Genomic DNA, 19,785 nt, shown 5'->3' on the forward strand with positions numbered 1-19,785 from the left:
TGCCAGATTTTATGTTTCTTAGTGTTTCTATAGGGGAAATTCCAAAAACCATGGGGAAACAACTAGAAAATGACACAAAATCTTTGTTCAAATGATCTTAATCCATCTAATAGATTAACTAATTGTGGTATTGCCTTCTCTCTATTAATTCATCCCCTTGTTATTTTCATTTTCTTTGTCTATGTTATTTGACTTGAAATCATTGTTAAAAATAGTTTGTACGTTCGTACCTAAAATTCAGAGATTTACAGTACTGAGTACAAGTATGGTTCAAAGTTGCTTCATGTCATGACAGTGACTAAACAAGGGAGCTGTACCACACTGCTCTCTGGCTGACAAACATGGATGGATGGATGGATGGGTGCTTCCTCACTTCACTCAGTGTTCTGTATCTATACTACAGACTGGTGGTTACTTTTTTGTTTGCCCAAATCACACTTATTTCTACCAAGGTGCCTATCAGACAGAAGAGGTGTCTTGTGTTGAGAAAAATCCTGCAACTGTAAGGTCTTGGTGATGCTCAGGTCTGCCGTCTTACACCCACGATCTCGCCTTGTTTAAAGTCTGTTAGATCTCACTTGAGGCCACTTCTCAGGGGTCCGTTCACATGCAAAGTAGGTGTGGAAATGAAGGTGCGGTTACTTACACCTGTGTTTGTTTTTTTAGCAACACAAATGAAAAAGGAAATAAATATTTTTCTGGACCCACATATTTTTCTGGACCCCATACTCCAAAGAGAAGTTGCTTTACGTCAAATGTGTTTGGAAGATTACAAGAAAGCAAGAGCTGCAAAGAATACAGCAGGCTAAAATGACCCTATTCTGAAGTAAATGTATTTCTTCATATAACATATCATTTTATCAGAACCAGTGAGATAATTGTACAGTCATTCCAAAACACGCCTCAGAGGGTGGTCTCCTCTCCCACAGACTACTCATAATCAAACTGAGAAGCTCAAGCTCTTCAGTGCATAAATTAGCATTTAGAATGAGCAAAATAAATTTTACAGATGGCTTTTATTCTTAATCTTGTGAGTAGAAGGAAAAGTGAGGGATTTTAAATTTAATCTTTAATTTAGGTCTAAAATTTTACTTTTAGGAGTACAAGTTTTGTCTCAGATTACAAAACGTACACACAGACATGTTTGCTTATATATATGCAAATACAACAGAAATACAATCATGAAAGTCATCCCTGCTCTTTTCCACTCAATAACAAGTTAGATCTAAATCAGCATTAAATTGATGAGATTCTGTGGACTGCTTATTCTTCTCAACACAAAACAGTTAGCAACAGGTTTGTTACATTTGTGCAACAGGTTATCAACCAGTTACATAATTTTAACTGAAACTCAGTTTAAACACAGAGAATGCAGTGATATTTGATAATGAAATACTGAATTTCTTTCTGTGGCTGTGTGTGTTTATCTGGGAGAAGATCCCAGGACTACAACTCTCTGCCTCTGCAGCGATTTTCTAATAATAAGTGATTAGTGGTATCATCATCAACAACACTCGATTGGAATTGCAAACGAGGCCAAGATGCAGCAGAGAGGATTGTGGGAGGTTTGACCTGTTTTCTGCCTACTGTTCATTAAAACCAGCTCATTGAGGATGATCGTTATTTTTAAAGTCAGCGAGAATCTGTTTGTCACAGCTGTTGCGTCTCTTCACTGACAGCTCAAGACATTTGAATTAAATTTCCCAAAATGCTGCAAGCAAGGACTCTCCTTCCCTTTTAAAGGTGGTGAATTATTCATAGAGCTGCTCTAAGAGCTTGTGGTGTAACATGGAGCCACTGACTGTCATAAAGCTTGCTTGGCAACCACTTAAATAGGGTCTTGTATGAGCACTGAGCTGTCAGTCTTAATTATGGAAATCATTAATTCATTATGGAAGTCTTTCTACTGTATATTTTTGTGTGTGTGTGTGTGTGTGTGTGTGTGTGTGTGTGTGTGTGTGTGTGTGTGTGTGTGTGTGTGGGGTAAAGTTACTCTAATCCAAAAAATCAGGCATGGTGTCACAGATAACGGTGAGTCATGACTTCAGAAAGAGTAAATGAGTCATAAAGTTACAGTGAAATAACACCAGATTGAAATATTAACCTGATTTTTTTTAAGCTATGCAATTCGAATCATCAAACTGGTTTCATATTCATAGACTATATGTAAAGTTGGATGTAGCCTCCTTTGAGTCACCCATAGGTTTCTGAAGAGCAGTTTTGAAGCTCAGAGTGGGAAGCTCCAGCCAGTGCCTGACTTTGCCAAACTCCAAGCTAATCCAAAAATGGGTCAAGAGGTTTGGCACATGAAGCTGAGACTTCAGTGGTCACTCAAAGTGGCACGCTGTCAATCCCTCAATCAAACTTTAAGCCTTTATGAATTTAAACGTGAGTTATATAAAAATTAATGCCCCATACAGTTGTGATGAAGAGGGAAATTGGCTATAGAGACCAGAACCATTTTTTGTAACAGGCAGTAAACATGTTTATTTCTGCTGTAAAGTTGGGCATTTTAACATGGGGATTAACTTGCTTTTGGAGCCAGCCTTAAGTGGCCAAGTAATTGACAGTTTTTGACACCTCTGCACTTTCTCTACGTTGTTGGCTTCATTTTTCAGCCTCGGAGGTTGCCGCTTGTTAATATTTAGTAATTACTTAACTTATTTAAACAAAAGTTAAACATCACATATTTAAAAAAAATGTTAGTGTCTCCAGCTTTAATGTAACTACTTTCACATTGACGTGTTAAAAACATTAAAAACACAATTATTATTAAACTTGATTCTTGACTTTTCTGTCTGAATCTCACTCATTTCTTCCCCCTTTTTTAAAAGATTTTTTAGTTTAGTTGTTTATGTTACAAGGAGGGCTATGTCATATCATACACAAAAACAAAAATGTCAAGGATATGACAATAAATTTCAAGAGCTATTTTCATTGTAATCCTAAAATAGCAAAGATGACATTGCCACCGAATCGTCACGGCACAATAACTGTATGTCATCATCAACAAAGTCAATGCAAGTCAAACATTAAAAAAAAAAAAAAAAAAAATTTTAAAAATGAAGGAATGAGGGTCGTCTTTGAGATACTTTCTCTGTTGTTATAAATATTATGTAACACACTATGTTGGAGTCCACCCACATCAAAGATGAAACCAGTTTTAAACATTTTCTGCAGTCCTAAAATATACTGTATTCCCGTTAACCTTTTTAAAGCCCATGATGCACCATTTTGAAAACCTTGCAAACACCCAATGGAGTTTAATGGGTAAGAAATAGACTCACAGCTGTGAAATCCACTAGTAATGAAATTGCCCACCAGTTCTCTGTGTGGTAGTAGGACTTTGAAGCCTTTTTGTTGCATATGGATGGTGCTTATCCGCAGTAGAATCAAAACAAGTGGGCTGAAGTTACAGACGTCGGAAAATCACTTCAGTTATTAATGAATGGAATCATTAAAGTTCCTTAATGAAGCAGCCTCTGGGCTCGGTAAAGATGAGCTGTAATGGAAAATTATATTTGGAGATCCAATCAACGACTTAACGCCCCCACCCCCCCACTCCTATTGCTTCCTTGTTGTCATTATGAATGGACAAAGCCCTGTTACTACTGTGTGTGTGTGTGTGTGTGAGAGAGAGAGAGAGAGAGAGAGAGAGAGAGAAAAAGAAAAAAAAGACTAAAGAGAGTCTTTGTGCGCTCTGAATACATAAAGACATTAATACACTCTTAATCAGATTTCTAAAACCTTTCTTAGTATATTTTTGTTTTATCAAACTGGGCATACATGCACAAACCTGATTTTCATCCCACAGTTAGTATGTAGATGTGGTGCGTGGGCACTCCCAGTTTGCATATCAATGTCTGTCAGCTCCACCAGTCTTTAGACCTGTCACTGAAAAGAACTGGGAAGAGTTGATGGCATTTCTCCAGTTACGCTGTATCACCAAGGTCCTTGGATGAGGGCGGAGCAGATGTCATTATGCGTGTGGCAATGGCTATTTATAGCACCTTTATCATTACCTCATCACGTGTACCTGCAAACCATCATTAGCAGTGAGCGCAAGAAAGGTAATTTCAAAACAGACTTTAAATGGGCTTCCCAATAAAGGATAAAATGACACCTGGAAATAAAATGAAGCCTTACTTTTGAATAAATAGAACAAATAAATTAATCTCATAAAAAGGAATTTATCAGTTGTAGTGTCAAGTTGTAAGTCTTCACAATTATATTTTCAGGTGAAATGAGTAGGTCGACATGGGCAACACAATACTCAGAGAACAGGGTCTTTCAGTGACACACAGTATGTAGGAGGTATTCAACTTCCTTCTGCATATAGTCTCATTTTTTTTTTACATATTGTTCATATTGTAGTCTTAGGATAAAGGTCAGTTTCTCCATGTAGTTTGTTTGGGATTAGGTACAACATAACAGAACAGCAATGAACAATTCCATATATTTTCACTGTCTCTTTAACAATCTCTTGCCAATATGAATAAAATTTGTAGTCAAATCAGGAATGAAATTGATTCAAAATATCATGTTGTCTTCTTCCAATGGAAGGTTTTCCAGGACTTTGAGTTTGTTTTCATGAGGCCTGATCACACCAGAAAGTGGTGCAGCGAAATTAATTCTCATCTTTGCAAAATATTTGGTTTGGATTGCTTGGTGAAGTAATAACTGCACTTGCAGGGCTGTGTGGTAAACTACTGTAGCAGTTAGCTGGCGAGCTAGCCACTAAGTCAGTCACAATAGCTCCCACCGCTTCTTCCTATTTTCTTTCTACTGTCATGTTTACTTTTGTTCACCATTGTAGACCATTTCACTTAGTAGCGAGCTCATTTAGCTCAGCCTCTAACAGCGCAATATGTTCACATGGTTTATTCAAAAGATGAATGTTACCATCATGTTACCACTGCTGTCTGTCAGCTCAGATGTGAGCACTGACAAGATCACGTAAATTTGCAGGTCAGAGCTCATAAAAGTTTAACTTAATGCAAAACACTTAGATTTACATGATCCCTGTGAGTGAATCCACTAATTGTAGTATTTTAACTGTAATTAATGGAAATTGCTGAAACATTTTGCTGTTTTTAATGACCACTGACCAGTCCTTTAGTTTGGCTTTCCCATGTATTATGCCACTCGTCCTCAGTCAAGTACTAGGAGTTTTGTATACTATTGTATACTTCAGTATAGGCTGCAAAAGTAAAACAATCAGGGAAGAACCTAAACAAAAACTGCTTTATGATTAAATGCCTAAAAGTCTCACTCTATATTTCAATTTGCACCTCATCATCACCAGCATCACCTGTTGCTGGCACTAGAAAACCATGTGTATGCTTGGTTTGAGGTATGCATTCTCACTGCACCATCTGTCTTTATAAATACCTGTTTATGTGTGGGAAATGGTGTGTTCATGGTTTTTGTGTGTACACCTTATTTATGCACCTGGTCCCATGGCGTTCTAAAGGATTTACAGTCTATTCCTGAGAGCTAAAACCACCAAACATGGGCATTATAACCAGGAGGTCACTGGGGTTCAGTCACATCTCAATCATAGTCATAGGTTAGAGTGTTGTGTTAGAGAAACATTTAAATAATACAAAAAATCTTATTGGAGAGGGATGTTAGAGCAAAGAGAACCAGGGTCACATGAGTAGCCTCAGGCATAGCAACCAAAGCAGCTTATGCAATAGGTCGGATCATGATTGTAAGAAAAAAAAATGGAGCTTAAGGCTAGTAAAACTTGAAAAGAAAAAGGAACAACTTTTAGGCAGTGATAGTTTTACAGTACTGAGGAGCATAGTCCACGCTGCATGCTGGTAAATGGCTGTAACGTATTTTTGTATATATTGCTTTAACTCAAGTATATGTGAGCTCCATGTGTTTGTGGTGGGGTACATGTTGAAACACATGGGGAGGGATAGTTTATCCAGAGACAGTGATGGTGGGCGGCAAGCTGTTTGTTGTGTTTGTTAGGAAGGTCAGGACTTTGAGGAGAGGGCCTTGTAGCAGATGGAGGTAAGAGATGAGTGTGAGGGGGTGGACAACTGACCTCCTCACCCTCGCATCTGTGTCTTTCTGTTCCTCTGAAGTCTTCACTCGTCCATTTTTCACTACTCTTAAAGAATTAACCAAATGTAATGCCTTTAAATACCATGTCTTATCTGCATATTAATGGATGTTTTCCTGATTTCCATTTAATTTTACCACCTGTTTTGTGGTATTTTGGTTGCTGGTATTACCATTTTTTGGATTTAATGCAGTTGTCTTGTCCTGATTTCCTTTAATTAGAAAGAGAAGCTCCCTTACTTTAATTTCAGATTAACAGGTGTTCACATTGAAAAGGGACTGAAGTGCAGTGAATGAGCTTCATAGAGAAATAAAGAATAAAGTTACTTTGTACTGTGTACACTTAATTTCATGAGTATACAGATGTTGTAGTTTCTTGTTTTAATTGTTAGAGGAGTTGCCCTCTAATAAAATTATTCTGGTCATAAAAAATATAATTAAACAAGTTCATAATTGTCTGTCAGTCTCACTGGAGCATCTTCAGTTTGTCCTGATGGCAGATTTGAACTTGGAAAAAGACTGAAGATTTCTTTCAAAGACAGAACTTTGTTTTAATAAATAATGATTGGGCACCCTAAGAGAGTAACCTCTAATGTCCACAAGATACAAGATACTGGAAATATGTTACTCCTCTGTCTTTATGCTGTGTGCCAAATGTTGCTGGAGCATCTCAGAAGCATGACATTTCCTTGTGAATGTATTTGAAGGTCTATATATCTATTGAAAGTTGAAATATTCTGCGCTGCATTTCATTTGTTACTGACTTGATATGTAGCAAAACCAGTATTTTGTTTATGTAGATGTCTCACAAGTACAAAGCAATAGAAAAGTATAATTTCTGCTAATATTGTTGTCCCAAGCAAAACAAGTGGAGTTTAAGTAGGGGGTCTTTTTATTTTGTAATACAGTTTATATGAATTTTCAGTTGTGGTAATTATAAGTAAATAAATGAGAAAGAGAGAGGGGGAGAAAGCAACACTGAGAGACAATAATATAAAGATAATAGCACAACTCTAAACAACAATGGAAACAAAGCATCTTAAATTCAGTTAAGCCATCGTTAAAGTAGACAAACATGGAAAAGGCAGTAACTGCTTGAAGATGTTCAGCTTTGAAACATCTGAACTAAAGCTGCAGCGATTACTTGATTAATTGATTAGTCGATCAACTGAAAATTAATCTGCAACTGCTTTGAGAATTGTTTCAGAGAATGTTTGACATTTTTACTTGAAAAATGTCCCGATGTTGCCATGCTGCAACCAGTAGACAGTAAAGTCTGAATGAAGGATACTATATGATTGACGTTGTGGCTGAAGGATCTAAACATGGTGACATCAGTTGAAGGATAGGTCTACTCAACACCTAATGTCTTATGAATCCTTATGTTTTATTGAATCCCTGAACTTTCCTGTAGATCCACCATCAGTGGTAGAATTACTGACATTGTAACAGGCTGTGTGTCATATTTGAGATGCAATTTAGCTGAGAAATTGCTGATGAGCTGTTAGTCTTCTTCTTCTTATTGTGCATCTTCTCTCAGTAGCTTCCAAATTCAGTAGATAGTTGTATGTGTCTGCACTGGCTCTTTTTTCTTTTGACACTATTTTTGCTAAACTCAGGCCTCTGTAATTTATGGTATAGCAAGAAGGGCAGGCAGAGAGCAAGTGTGTGTATGTGTATGTGTGTTACACAACAATGTGGGAGAAGAGTGATTATAGCTAAAACCCACAGTGAAGTGTATATAGGCTGTTATCTCTCTGCCACTGCTATGTTCAAGGATGTCAAACCACATACATCCAAATATGTTGCCATTCAGCACCATTAGGTCAAAATGTACACTTTTTAGACAGGAAACTCAACTTGGCCCTGAAATAATAAAAATTCTTTTTTACAGCTGTCAACACTGTGTCATCATAGAGCTGTACCACGACAGAGATAAAGTCACAGAAATGCACCTGGTAATCTATTTCTCTCAGACAAGACCATCATAGGAGATGTTAAATTAACACATTAATGCCAACTAAAGTCCTGTGTGTAAAAATCTGAAAATGTACATCTGTTATTTATTTGAATGTAGCTGATCCATTGATGCAGCGAGGCTTCAGAAAAACAACGCAGGGTCATCTGTCGGTTGAACATGACTCAACTTTTCTGCCATACAGTGCAGTGTCATTTGGCAAGACACTGTCCTCTCCACTCGGATACATGTAAGCACACATGTCTGGTAGATAACTTTGTAAAAGGAATGCCATATTCCTGCTTTTACCTCACAATCATGCTGATCAAAGATAAAATAGCGCATTACATGAAGTATTACAAACCATAAAACCAGTTGCTCAAACTGGACATTACCTCTCTGTAAACTGACAAGTCATGAAGATATAATGAGCAGATAAAGATTCATTACATTTTATGTATTAATAAATAATTTCTTATTTTCGATTTGTAATTTATTTTAACTCCAAATTAATTCATCTTAAATTGTCATAATTAAGTCAAACAAGTGTTTTTCCCTTGTATGGCAGACCTGGATCACTGTTGAATTTTGTTCAAATCTAAGAGAAAATTCTCTGCACAAGAAGAACAGTGAATGTGACTAGTTAAGTTAATCACTTGTATGTTTTACTTAAACAGGAAGTCCACCATTTAGACATCAAAGTCTGTTTACTGGTGCTGGGGAGAACTACTGCATATTTATAGTCTTTTGTTGCTCCCCTGGGAGCTGCATGATGTCTGATAAATTAGTCAGTTGAGGCTGCAGACGATACGTTTGCAATTCTTTGAAAGACAAGAGCTTACCAGAACCTCTGTAGCCTTCCTCTCATCTATGCTTGAGGCTTGTGACTTAAGGCTGTATTACTCGTTACTAGCGTAACATGCACAAATCTATGACTGCACTGTCAGCTTTCAGGTTGCATTTTGGGTAATGTAGGCAACAGGTTTTGAGGAAGGAAGAAACATGTGGAATAAAAAAAGATGATGTGTGATCTCGGCATTGACTTTTCTTCAACTGTTAGAGAGTAATAAAGTATTATGCAGCCTCAGGTGCGTAGGAGAATTAAGATATTGAATGTCTGCTAAAGGTGTGGACCATAACATTGCTCTAGCACTTAAGCGTTTTATAGTGAAGCCAATATGCAGGAATCTACTATTTATCTCAAGTGTTCCTCCCACACACAGAAGCCTTGAGCTACACTTGCCGTGGTCAGTACATAACAGATGCTGGTTCTCTTTCTTTGTCTACAGTATGTGTGTCTGTCCTGGTTTAGAAAGGCATTTCATACAGTGTCCCTCTGGATACTGGAGAGAGGAAACGGGAAGACTTGAGAGGAAGAATGGAAGTAGTCCTCATTCCTTTAAGGCCTTGACCTTTTTTAACCATAACTACTGCTCAACATGTTGTGCAATAGTTAGTAGTAGACCCTGAACACTAAGTGGAAAAAAAATTATGTTGCACTTATTTTGATAGATATTGTGATCATGATGAGTCACAATTTTATTAAGAATCCAAAATTTTCCATTTAATTTTGACAGAAAAAAATATAAAAATGTAAAAAAAAAAATTCTGGAGTCTGTACCAAACAAGCCTGTTCCCCTTATTACCACAGTGCTTCATCTATAATGGTATGTTGTGACACATTTTATATTTATCAAAAAATTACTGCTCCTACAATTTGGATATTGCACTTGGCCATATTGAATATTGGATAATATTGCGATTAATTGTTCAGCTCTAGATGTTAGGCTAGGAGGGTTTTCAATTCGTCCTGTGCTGTGGACACACATGTTTCTTGTGTGTGGGTGTGTTTTTAGACATGTTGCTGGCAAGTGCTCCGGCACTCACCAGCCAATAATTGCACATAATTGTATCCATTTGTGGAAAAGGCGAAGATGAACATTAGTGAGATCTGTGACATGTACTGCAAAGTGTTTGTTGCCCCAAGATTAAACGCGGACCCTTCTGGGCACTTGTTGAAATGTTTCATGACACGTGATCTCGGGTGGTATGTGATGGTTACTATGGTGACCGTGGCTGCACCTGCTTTTCTTTAGCTTTGATTAACACTGAATAGGCTTCTCAAGGAATCCCTTGAGAAGCGTGAAACCCAACAATGAATTGATCCTGCTGACATAGTACTGCTCGTGGAGCTTAATACTGTATTTTTTTCCTCTGTCCCACAGGGCTCCTTTGTTGTCAAAACCTTGTGAAAATACATACATGAGCCACACTGTTGTACTGAGTGACATGTTCCTTCATCACAATAAACATGGGTGTTGTAGTTTTTTGTCAGTATCACTTACACTGTGCTGCTGCTGTAAAGACTCACTAGTGCACCAAATGTGTACTAATGTGCACTAATTATAGGATTTAGCCTTTTAGAAGGACTACACTCTAAATTTGTCATTAATGTCTCACACAGGAGGCAGTGGGGCTGAGGTAGGTAGTTGCAAACACATTGTTGGGTTTGATCTTTTCATGGGATTTGTTGACAATAGGAAAACTATGAAACAGTCTTATCCTTTACTTTGGGAGATAGGTCAGTGCAGGGACCAGCACTTAATTTTGATAACTTTTACCAGGACAGATTGAGCTTTACACTGCTAGCTGTGAGTCAAGTAGCCACTTAAAACAAAAATGTTTCATCCAGTACCAATAAGAACAGTAACATCTCAACAACCGACTGGATTGGTCCATAAATACTTTTGCCCTATATTGAAGGTGGCAGAGTCAGCTGTTTTTCTTAAGGAAGCTCAGATCCAGTGAAATGCTGCACACGTTGTACTGGTTGGTGGTGGCAGTTGGGGGGCAGCATAAAAGACAAGGATACTAGGCGGCTGGACAAGCTGATGAAAAAGGCTGGCTCAGTGCTTGGCTGGAGGCTGGGCTTCATTGGCTGTGGTGGAGAGACGTACAAGGAGTAAGGTGCAGGCCATCCTGGACAATTGCAGCCCTCCCCTCGACAACATCTTGGGAGTTAGATGGCTCATCTCACTGTGCCATAGGATTGAATGGTTCAGTCGTTAATACATAAATACTTATTTCATTATTCCTTGTTCCTTGATCTGTGTGAAACTGATCAGCTCTACCATCACTAAGGATGTTTCAGTGGTCCTCTACTACAAGGAGACTTAGATGTGAAAATAGAGCAGCAACCTGCTCAGAGATCAACATACAGCTTTAATAGGAAATCTGTTAGTAACTGGACACCGCAGCTTATTGATCTGCTACAGAAGTCACATCACCACAACACTGCAGTTTCCATCATGGATTGATGAAGAACCAAACCAACCTGAGGTGTTTTAATATTCCCAACTTCTAGATTTTGTTTTCTTATTTACCATCCTGTTAGAATTAGTGGCTGTATGTTAACTGTGGGCCTGATTAACACAGAAATGACAACAAAGCAATAAACATCAATGCAGTTTATCTTTAGAATAAATTAGTGATTTCCTAATTTTAACAAGTTTGTATAAGATACTAAATTATTTATCCGTGCACCATTATTTCACAAATCATTACAGACTTTATAAGCACAAGTTCAGTAAATGCAGACATAAATAATTGATGAATAAAAAAATACTCGCTGCCAGTAGAAATTACTCTTGTGAATCCAGTGTGAGCATTGAGGTACATCGGATTTATTTGTGCTTTGATCTGTACAATCTGAAAAGAGGTTAGTTGTGCATGTGCGGCTGCTTTAAACAGACGACATGCAGTGACAAGTATTTTTTACATTCTGTTTCGTCATGTGGGAGGACTTCAATAAAACAGTAACTGCCTCAGCTGTGGTAACGTGCACCCTTATTATTATCTGCACAATACATCACATCATCGGCGGAAACACAGACTCGGGAACAAAAGATGCCACAAAGCATTTGAGGCCGACTGATTGGTGATCCTGCTGAGTCTCCGTCATCAAAGACTGACGTCGTAGTGGATGACGCCTGAGAAAGAGAGAGAGATATGTCTTTTCCTTGTTTCTTTTGTTTGTATTTCTCCCCCACATTTTAAGTGGGAGAGACCAAGACAAAAGGAAAGGATGCGAGTGAGGAAAGCATGGAGACAAGGGAGGGAATTGCATGTGTCCCTCGTCAATTTTCTGAGTTTACAGGATTTCACACTTCTGGAAGAGAAGGTTAAAATAAGTTTGACAGCCTTTCTCCTTTGTCCGAAGCCTTTTTCGCCTGTTTGTTCACCTCAACAGCTCTGTGGAGACTCAATCTCTCTTTCTACTGCTTTTCGTAACTGGTTAATCTGAAATGTAGCAGCTTCTCTGACCTTTTTGTATGTCCAGATACAAACGATGCCAAATCATACAACAATGCACAGTAGACAGAGCTGTTGCCAATATAACGCCAACGCTCACCAACTGGACTCCACCATCTCCGGGACAGACGATTCAAAATTTGCAAATAAAAAAAATAAACAATGAAACTGCCTTGCAATAACAACTGGAGAGAACCAGAAGAGTGGTCCTCTACAGTCCTCAAATGGTTTTGAAAAAGGTTGTTGGTTGGACAGTTAAATAATTGGCTAAAGCACCTCATGAAAGAACAGCTTGAAATCTAAATGCAACAAATGAAAGTACCGTATTCAAGGTGAATCAGTAATGGCTGAAAATGTCAAGCTGTGAGTGGTGAAAGGGTTATGGAGGGCTGAGTGGGCCATCACTGGTTCAAGGGTGAAATGTACTGACTTAATGCTTTTTATGTATTAATATCTAGGACCAAGTGAAAAAGAGCTAAAAAATACCCCGAAAATATGTGAATTGCTCTTCAAATTCAAAAAACGAGATTATATGCCCTCATGAAAACACTGATTTCTGGTTCCATTAAAACACTTGTCTTTTTCCCAGTTTGTGACATTTTATCAGTCTGAAATTCCTAATTATACGTCCTAAGGCAAAATTTAAACGTGCGAGTTATATAAACATTCATCACCTGAACAGTTGTTGTGAAGGGGGAAATTAGCTATAGAGACTAAAAAAGTTTTTTTGTACCAGGCTGTAAACATGTTTATTTCTGTTGTGATGTTGGACAGTTTTACATGGGAGTCTATGGAGATTGACTCGCTTTTGGAGCCACCCTCAAGTGGCTAATTGAGTAGCTATTTGCATTTTTTTTTTTTTTTTTTTGGCTTCATTTTTCAGACTCGGAGGTTGTCACTTGGTTCAAAATAAAGACTCTCCCTGTTTGTGCAGAGACATTCTGCTGTGAGTGTGACTTCATGTGGAGTAACGCTCTGGTTCCTTGCCAGTGGCCCTTTAGAACCGTTTGGTGAATAGCCAACAGCTGTCCTTCTTCTACTTTGTCCCATCTCTGTTGAGCTCTGTTAGAGGGACTGGGGCTCTTGGTCTCCTCCAGGGCTAACACTGGCTCAATGATAAGGAACAGGAGAAATCTTAGATGAATTTTACCCCTTTTTTGTGATATAATTTGTATTGCTTTTACTGCATCCTTTAATCACTGTGTGAAGGGCCAGCAAATGGCATCCTATCAATATATGTATTGTTGATCCCCATAACACACAGCACACCCTCATTCTTCCAAAATAAACACCCTACCCCACCCTCAGCCCCACCCTCCACTGTATGACCTCTAAATGAATAATAAATATAAAAAAATAAAATAAAATATCTGGACGAAAAGAGCAAGAAATAGATACAGTATATAATAGAGAACCAAAGATTGTGTGGTGTTCAGAGTCAAAAATATTTACAAGCTATTTAAAAAAGTTAAAGAATTGTTTTCAACAAAGTCTCTGTGTGTGCCTGTATCAGGATTGAGCAGCTGAGTCACTGTGTCTGTTGTAGATGAAATCAGTCTGGAGGGGATGGTGGTGCACAGAGCTGAATGCAGACCGGTCGTCAATGACAACTACATGAAGCTGAAGAAGTGAGTGAACTTTGAAGTTGTTTGAGTCCGAACTGCTGTAGTTTGAAAAGGTCGAGTGGGCTAAACACATCTCAGGATTATGTCAAATCAATTAAGATTAACTTAAATGTTATGTTGCCTCATAGCTGCACTGGGTTAGAATAACAGGATACAGATGAACTTTAAAATACAGCAAATTGATGTTACAGGTCATTACCAACTACGTACAACAGATCATTAAAACAACATTACCACACATTACCAAGTGCAGATAAAACTCTTTGTAGTACCATTACTGTACAGCAGGTGTTTCTTGACACCAAATAACAGCATAAACTTTATGCTGATTAAAATATCAGCACATTTCTGCTGTATTATAAAACAGTAACTAAATGTTCCCTTCAGTATATCTTCAGGTCAAACACACTGTAGGAGTCTAAACATGAAATGTACCTGGCAACAATAACATGCCGTCTGTAATAGTCCAGTGTTCCTGGAGTAAACAGGCAACAGATGAATTATTCATAAAATTTGGGGAATGTTAGACACAAATGTCCACACAAATGTACCAAACTGTCAGAGCAGCATTTGTTGTCTAAAACTGTGCTATTGACTTTGTTTCCTTCAACCCTGGACGACGCAAAATCTGTTCCACTGTTGCAAATTCATTCCAGCAGGAGCAGAGAAGTTGCAGCGTGTTGACAGGGCCATTGCTGCAACTGTTCATGTGTGTACACTAAACACTCAAGTTCACTCACTCACTTTTTTTTTTAAATCTGTTTTTTTATTGGAGTCCATTATTCCAGCCGGAGTTAGTGGATGGTATTGCTATAGCAACGGCATCACTGTGGCAGATGCATCACTACAACACATTTCAAGACAAACACAAAACACAGTTTTGTGTGACATCAGCCATCAAATCAGTGAGACAGACTGCAGGAGAAGAGTTGTTCTCTCTGACCCTCACAGAGACTCTTTTGTGACGGTCTTATGTCATCTGCCCTCAAAAGACATAGCGTCTTTTCAAGTGTCTGCACCTGGCCTGGATTCCTCCTGGATGTTACGTGGTTGTGATATTTATCTACTGTAAAGTACAGAGTGAACTTAGACTTGTTAAGTTGTTTGTCATTTCACACTTGACAAGGAAAGTCTTCACTTTTCACTCCAGTTTTATAATCTCCAATTTGGATGGCAGCTGACAAATGTTCCTCCATCATGGCAGGCTACAGGCTATGCAGGACATTATGTTGTCATGGTGTTGTGTGTGTACGGACACAATTCAAGAGTTTTGCTTCAGCATGGGTTTCTACTGTAGATAAAGCCGTTATGAATATATATATATATATATATATATATATATATATATATTTCCATATTAAGGATGAAATACACAAGAGTTACCTGAATGCTTCACGATACACATTTCAGATCATATTTATGTGTTCATTAGAGAGATTTTAGTTTTTATTTTGTTATTATTGGTATTAACAATTTTGATATTGTGTTCATTAACATACAGTATAGAGGATGACTTATCTTCAAATAAATGAGAGAAAAGAAAAGTGTGTCAATAATGTCCTTAATGCATCAGTAAGCTTTACATATGGATTAATTGGCATAACTGTTCATAGTTCAACATTTCCAGAACCCAAAATATTTGCTGTTGTGTCTGATCATCAAGCTAAATAAAATATGTTCAATGAGTGGCCCAGTCAAGCTGAATGAAAGTCAACAAAAAATAAATGAAAAGCAGCTGCCATAACTTATTTGGTTAGTTTTACCCCAAGGTGCTGACAGTTGCTTTGTGCCAACAGGCATCTGTCAGCCTAGATCAAGTTAAATCTCTCTCTCTCTCTCTCTCTCTCTCTCTCTCTCTCTCTCTCTCTCTCTCTCTCTCTCTCTCTCTCTCTCTCTCTCTCTCTCTCTCTCTCTCTCTCTCTCTCTCTCTCTCTCTCTCTCTCTCTCTCTCTCTCTCTCTCTCTCTCTCTCTCTCTCTCTCTCTCTCTCTCTCTCTCTCTCTCTCAGGCTGCAGATTGAAGAATCCACCAAGCCTCAGCGTTTGTCACAACAGCTAGAAAGAGCCGTCACCACCGTCTTCAAGCCTGTGGCCAACCACGATTTCAATGTGAGAACTAATAACAGCAAGACTGTGTGTGTGTGTGTGTGTCTACTGTATCCCCTACAGTGTTATTTCTACAGGTTGCCAATTTTTTCTTTCAATTTATTTTTAAAGGGTTTAATTTTCTACATCAAGTTCAGTTTCTTTGTCTCCAGTATTTTTCATTCTGTGAAAACATAAACTGTGTTTAGAGCTGAAAAAATTAGGCTTTGTTTTCATCTTTGGTTCAGTTCATATTGGGCAGATCTGAACACAGCAACAGTAGCAAAACAACCACACTGTGACCTCTTTAGAGGAAGTGGTCTCTGTCAGGTCACAACCTAATTCTAGAGCAGACCTCAATTTGATCCAACTATGAGACAAAGTCAAGTTTGAGCTACATGGCTCCTGTGGCCCAGTGCACTTTGCACGCTGGGATTTAGAGGAGTGAAATCAACAGTTGCTAGCAGCTTGCAGGAGAATGAGTCGAGGTCTGACCGGGACCAGCAATGAAGTATAAGGAAAGCTCAACAAATTTACCAACTCATCCACTGATTCAGACCAGAGCAAACTAAGTGTAGGTTTGAAAACAGAATATGTAAAAGGAAATATAGGATCTAGTATTTTTAAGACTGAAAGAACATCTCAGCCTTTACTGCTTCGATTTTGGAAACTAAACTTTAAAAAAAATCTGTTTCTTGTAAGTTCACAAGCTTTATCAGAACACAACTTGAAATTGAAGGAGTGTAAATATGCTCAACTAAATACTTACATTATAATTAGGGATGAGCATTGGCGTAGCTTCACATTCAATCTTTATGGGCATAAATACAGACTAACTACACAAACATACCTGTTCTCAGGTGGAGTATGAGAAGAAGAAGAGGTCTGAGGGGAAGATGGTGAGGGCTGAGCGGCAGGTCGTGCTGGACATGCTCTTCTCTGCCTTTGAGAAGCACCAGTATTACAACATTAAGGACCTTGTGGACATCACCAGACAACCTGTGGTGAGCAGCATGCACACATAAACAAATATACACAACAATAAAACTTGAAAAAACAAACAAAAAAGCAACACACCTGCCCACTATCCACCTTCCTTTGTTAAATTTTGAACAAATCGCCCACAGCATGATGTTCATGCCTGTTCGCCTGTTCTGTTGTGCCTGAAATTTGCGCCAACATGCACACACGCACACGCACGCACACACATACACACACAAACATGGGATGAATCGATACAGTGCAGTGGATTCAGTCCAGCTCGCAGAGAACAGCAATGTGTAGGTGCTGATGAGACCTTGAGGTCCTCCTCTCCCTCTGATTGCATCTGATTGCGTAACCATCGGCTGAGTAGGAGTCAAATGCTGCAATACACTCCACGCCATCGCTTCTCTCCGAAAGCACTTGGCTAACACTCAAATTAACTGAACTAAAGTAACTGTAATGCCCATTATGAAAAGTCTTGAAATACATCACACTGTTATTCATCAGTAGAGTGGAGCAGGCCTGTCTGTCAGCTCCACAGAGACACCCAGTGGTCGTTTGAGAGTCTCACTTACAGCATTACTGAATTATCTGCTGCTCTTGTAATGACAGAGTGTCTTCCACAGCTCCTGCTTAGTATTAGACATAAGGTTTCTGGTGGATTTATTCCTCTTTGTTAAACCTAAAGGAACTACAAAAATGAAACGTCTAGGTTGAAATATGAAGCAGAGCTGAATGTGTGAATAACAAGCAGAGTCACAGGGAAATCACCATTTAAATGAGTATAAAACTGAGTATCCAAACCTCAAAGGAATAGTTTAACGTGTGGGGAAATAAATACTCTGTGAATCTCTGTCTGGCGCAGACCTATTTGAAAGAAATCATGAGGGAAATTGGGACATACAACAGCAAGGGAGCTCACAAAAGCACTTGGGAACTGAGGCCAGAGTACCGACACTACCAGTCTGCTGAGGAAGAGGAGGAGATGCAGACCACCTAGCTCCACGAAGAACCTCTGAGCTTGGTCACTCAACATACAAGAAAAAACAGATACCCCCTGCCACTTGGAATTTGGGTTTTTCAGGGGAATACTCTATCAGACATGCAGGTAGTTATCTGTGTCTCTTGGGAGTTGGGGAATGAGTAACCTGTGGCTGTCTGGAAGAGGAGGGTGAAAAAAGTTATGAGCACAAAATAAATGTTTCGTTTGTTTCTATCTGTCTTTCTAAGCAGGCAGTGTTATGATTGTAGAGTCGACTGTTTTGCTTGATTTAATTTGCATGGTGGAACAGTAATGTGACTAAAGTCTGTCCATCTTAAACTTTACATGTTTTACTTTCTGAATAAATCTTGCTGAATCTTGATAGCCACACAGAGCAGACATGTTGTTGTGTCACAGTGAAAAAAAAAAAAAGCACAAGTGAAGTTGATGACAATAAAAATGACTCAATTCCAGAAATAAACACACTGCCGCCGTAAATTATGTTGTGTGTTTGTGTTTGTAGATGCCAGTTTGGCATCTACACATTTAGAAAATAAATAACAGTGAACATCATTTCTGTTTCAGTAGCGTTAGAGTTTTATGGTGATGCTTTTCCAACTTCTCCTGCCTGAAAAGGAGCAGGAGCTGCAGCAATGAATCAGAGAAAAACATAGAGCAAAATGGCTGCAAACTCATTTCCAATCATGGTGCACCTTTCTAGTGTTACTATGACAACAGTTGACATCATTTAACTATATATACAATAAACCACACAAGGCAGAAACCTGCTGCTGCTCCCTGTAGTTAAAATTTAAAGCGTGTTAAGTATCTGACCACACCCTAATCACTCGTGTCAGCGGGTTGTCTCATCAGCCGTCTAACGACAAACTCCTGATTATGGTGTTCAAACCTTTTTTATTTATTTGACTTGACCTCAAAATGAACCAATTTGAAAATTGAAAAGATTGTGGTCCATGTATTGGTTCACATCTGAAACACATGTTCATGAGTAAAGAGATTTGTGTTTTTCTTCGTCCCAAAAAAAGTAGATATATATTGTAATTTGAGCTATGTATTGATAAATCAGCCAGGTAGAGAACTGTGTAATTTTGGAAAAGCCACTATTTGTGTAAATCTATCAAAACACTTTACTTAAATAGTCATTCTTCAACCCTGTTCTCAGTAATGTTGTGGTGTTAAGGCTGCCCAGCTCCTCTCCCCATTCAATCTTTATACAAATATTCATAGTATTTATTTCTGGCAGACAGATTACCATAAGTCAGGTGGCTCATGACACGACACTTTATTTTGAAAGACTCAAACCAAATTCCACTTGCAAATTAAACATATTCAGATATTTCCTGCAGAATCTCTGCAGAAAGTCTTTGTTTAAATACAAATAAATAAATGTGAAGTGTTGCCAGTTACAGTGTTAACATGCGACATCCCTGTCTTGAGTCTCAGCCCCAGGTACCATGCAGACAGGTGACTAATTAAAGGAAAAACCTGAAAAATTTGTGGAGAAAAAGGATGACAATGCTCCCATCTACAGGACACGAGGGGTCACTGAATGGTTTGAGTATGAAAACGATGTGAAGCTGTGGCCATCTCAGCCCAGTTCAACACCTTTTTGGACAGACGTGTTAGACAGCGCTCTCCACAACCATCATGAGAAACACCAAATCCATTCTGCAGCTATCTCTGTTTCTGGAGAGGCAGGATCCAGATCCAGATCAATTATTACTGCTGTTATTTATTATTATTATTG

At 38.5% G+C, this 19,785-nt stretch overlaps 1 protein-coding gene across 3 annotated transcripts in view; it reads left to right on the plus strand.

Moving 5' to 3' along the window:
• Positions 1–18,188, plus strand: part of LOC139634613 (general transcription factor IIF subunit 2-like) — a 39,182-nt gene extending 20,994 nt beyond the window's left edge. For all 3 annotated transcript variants that reach the window (XM_071501221.1, XM_071501307.1, XM_071501351.1), the window contains 4 exons: positions 13,890–13,971; positions 15,976–16,075; positions 16,912–17,055; positions 17,901–18,188. In XM_071501221.1, coding sequence (XP_071357322.1) covers positions 13,890–13,971; positions 15,976–16,075; positions 16,912–17,055; positions 17,901–18,035 — 461 coding nt within the window. In that variant the 3' untranslated portion in view covers positions 18,036–18,188. The remainder of the gene's footprint in view (positions 1–13,889; positions 13,972–15,975; positions 16,076–16,911; positions 17,056–17,900) is intronic.
• The last annotated feature ends 1,597 nt before the right edge of the window (positions 18,189–19,785 follow it).

Source organism: Trachinotus anak, unplaced genomic scaffold (assembly GCF_046630095.1).
Source record: "Trachinotus anak isolate AG129_WGS33_773 ecotype Australia unplaced genomic scaffold, CSIRO_AGI_Tana_v1 ptg000001l, whole genome shotgun sequence".
Lineage (NCBI taxonomy): Eukaryota > Metazoa > Chordata > Actinopteri > Carangiformes > Carangidae > Trachinotus > Trachinotus anak.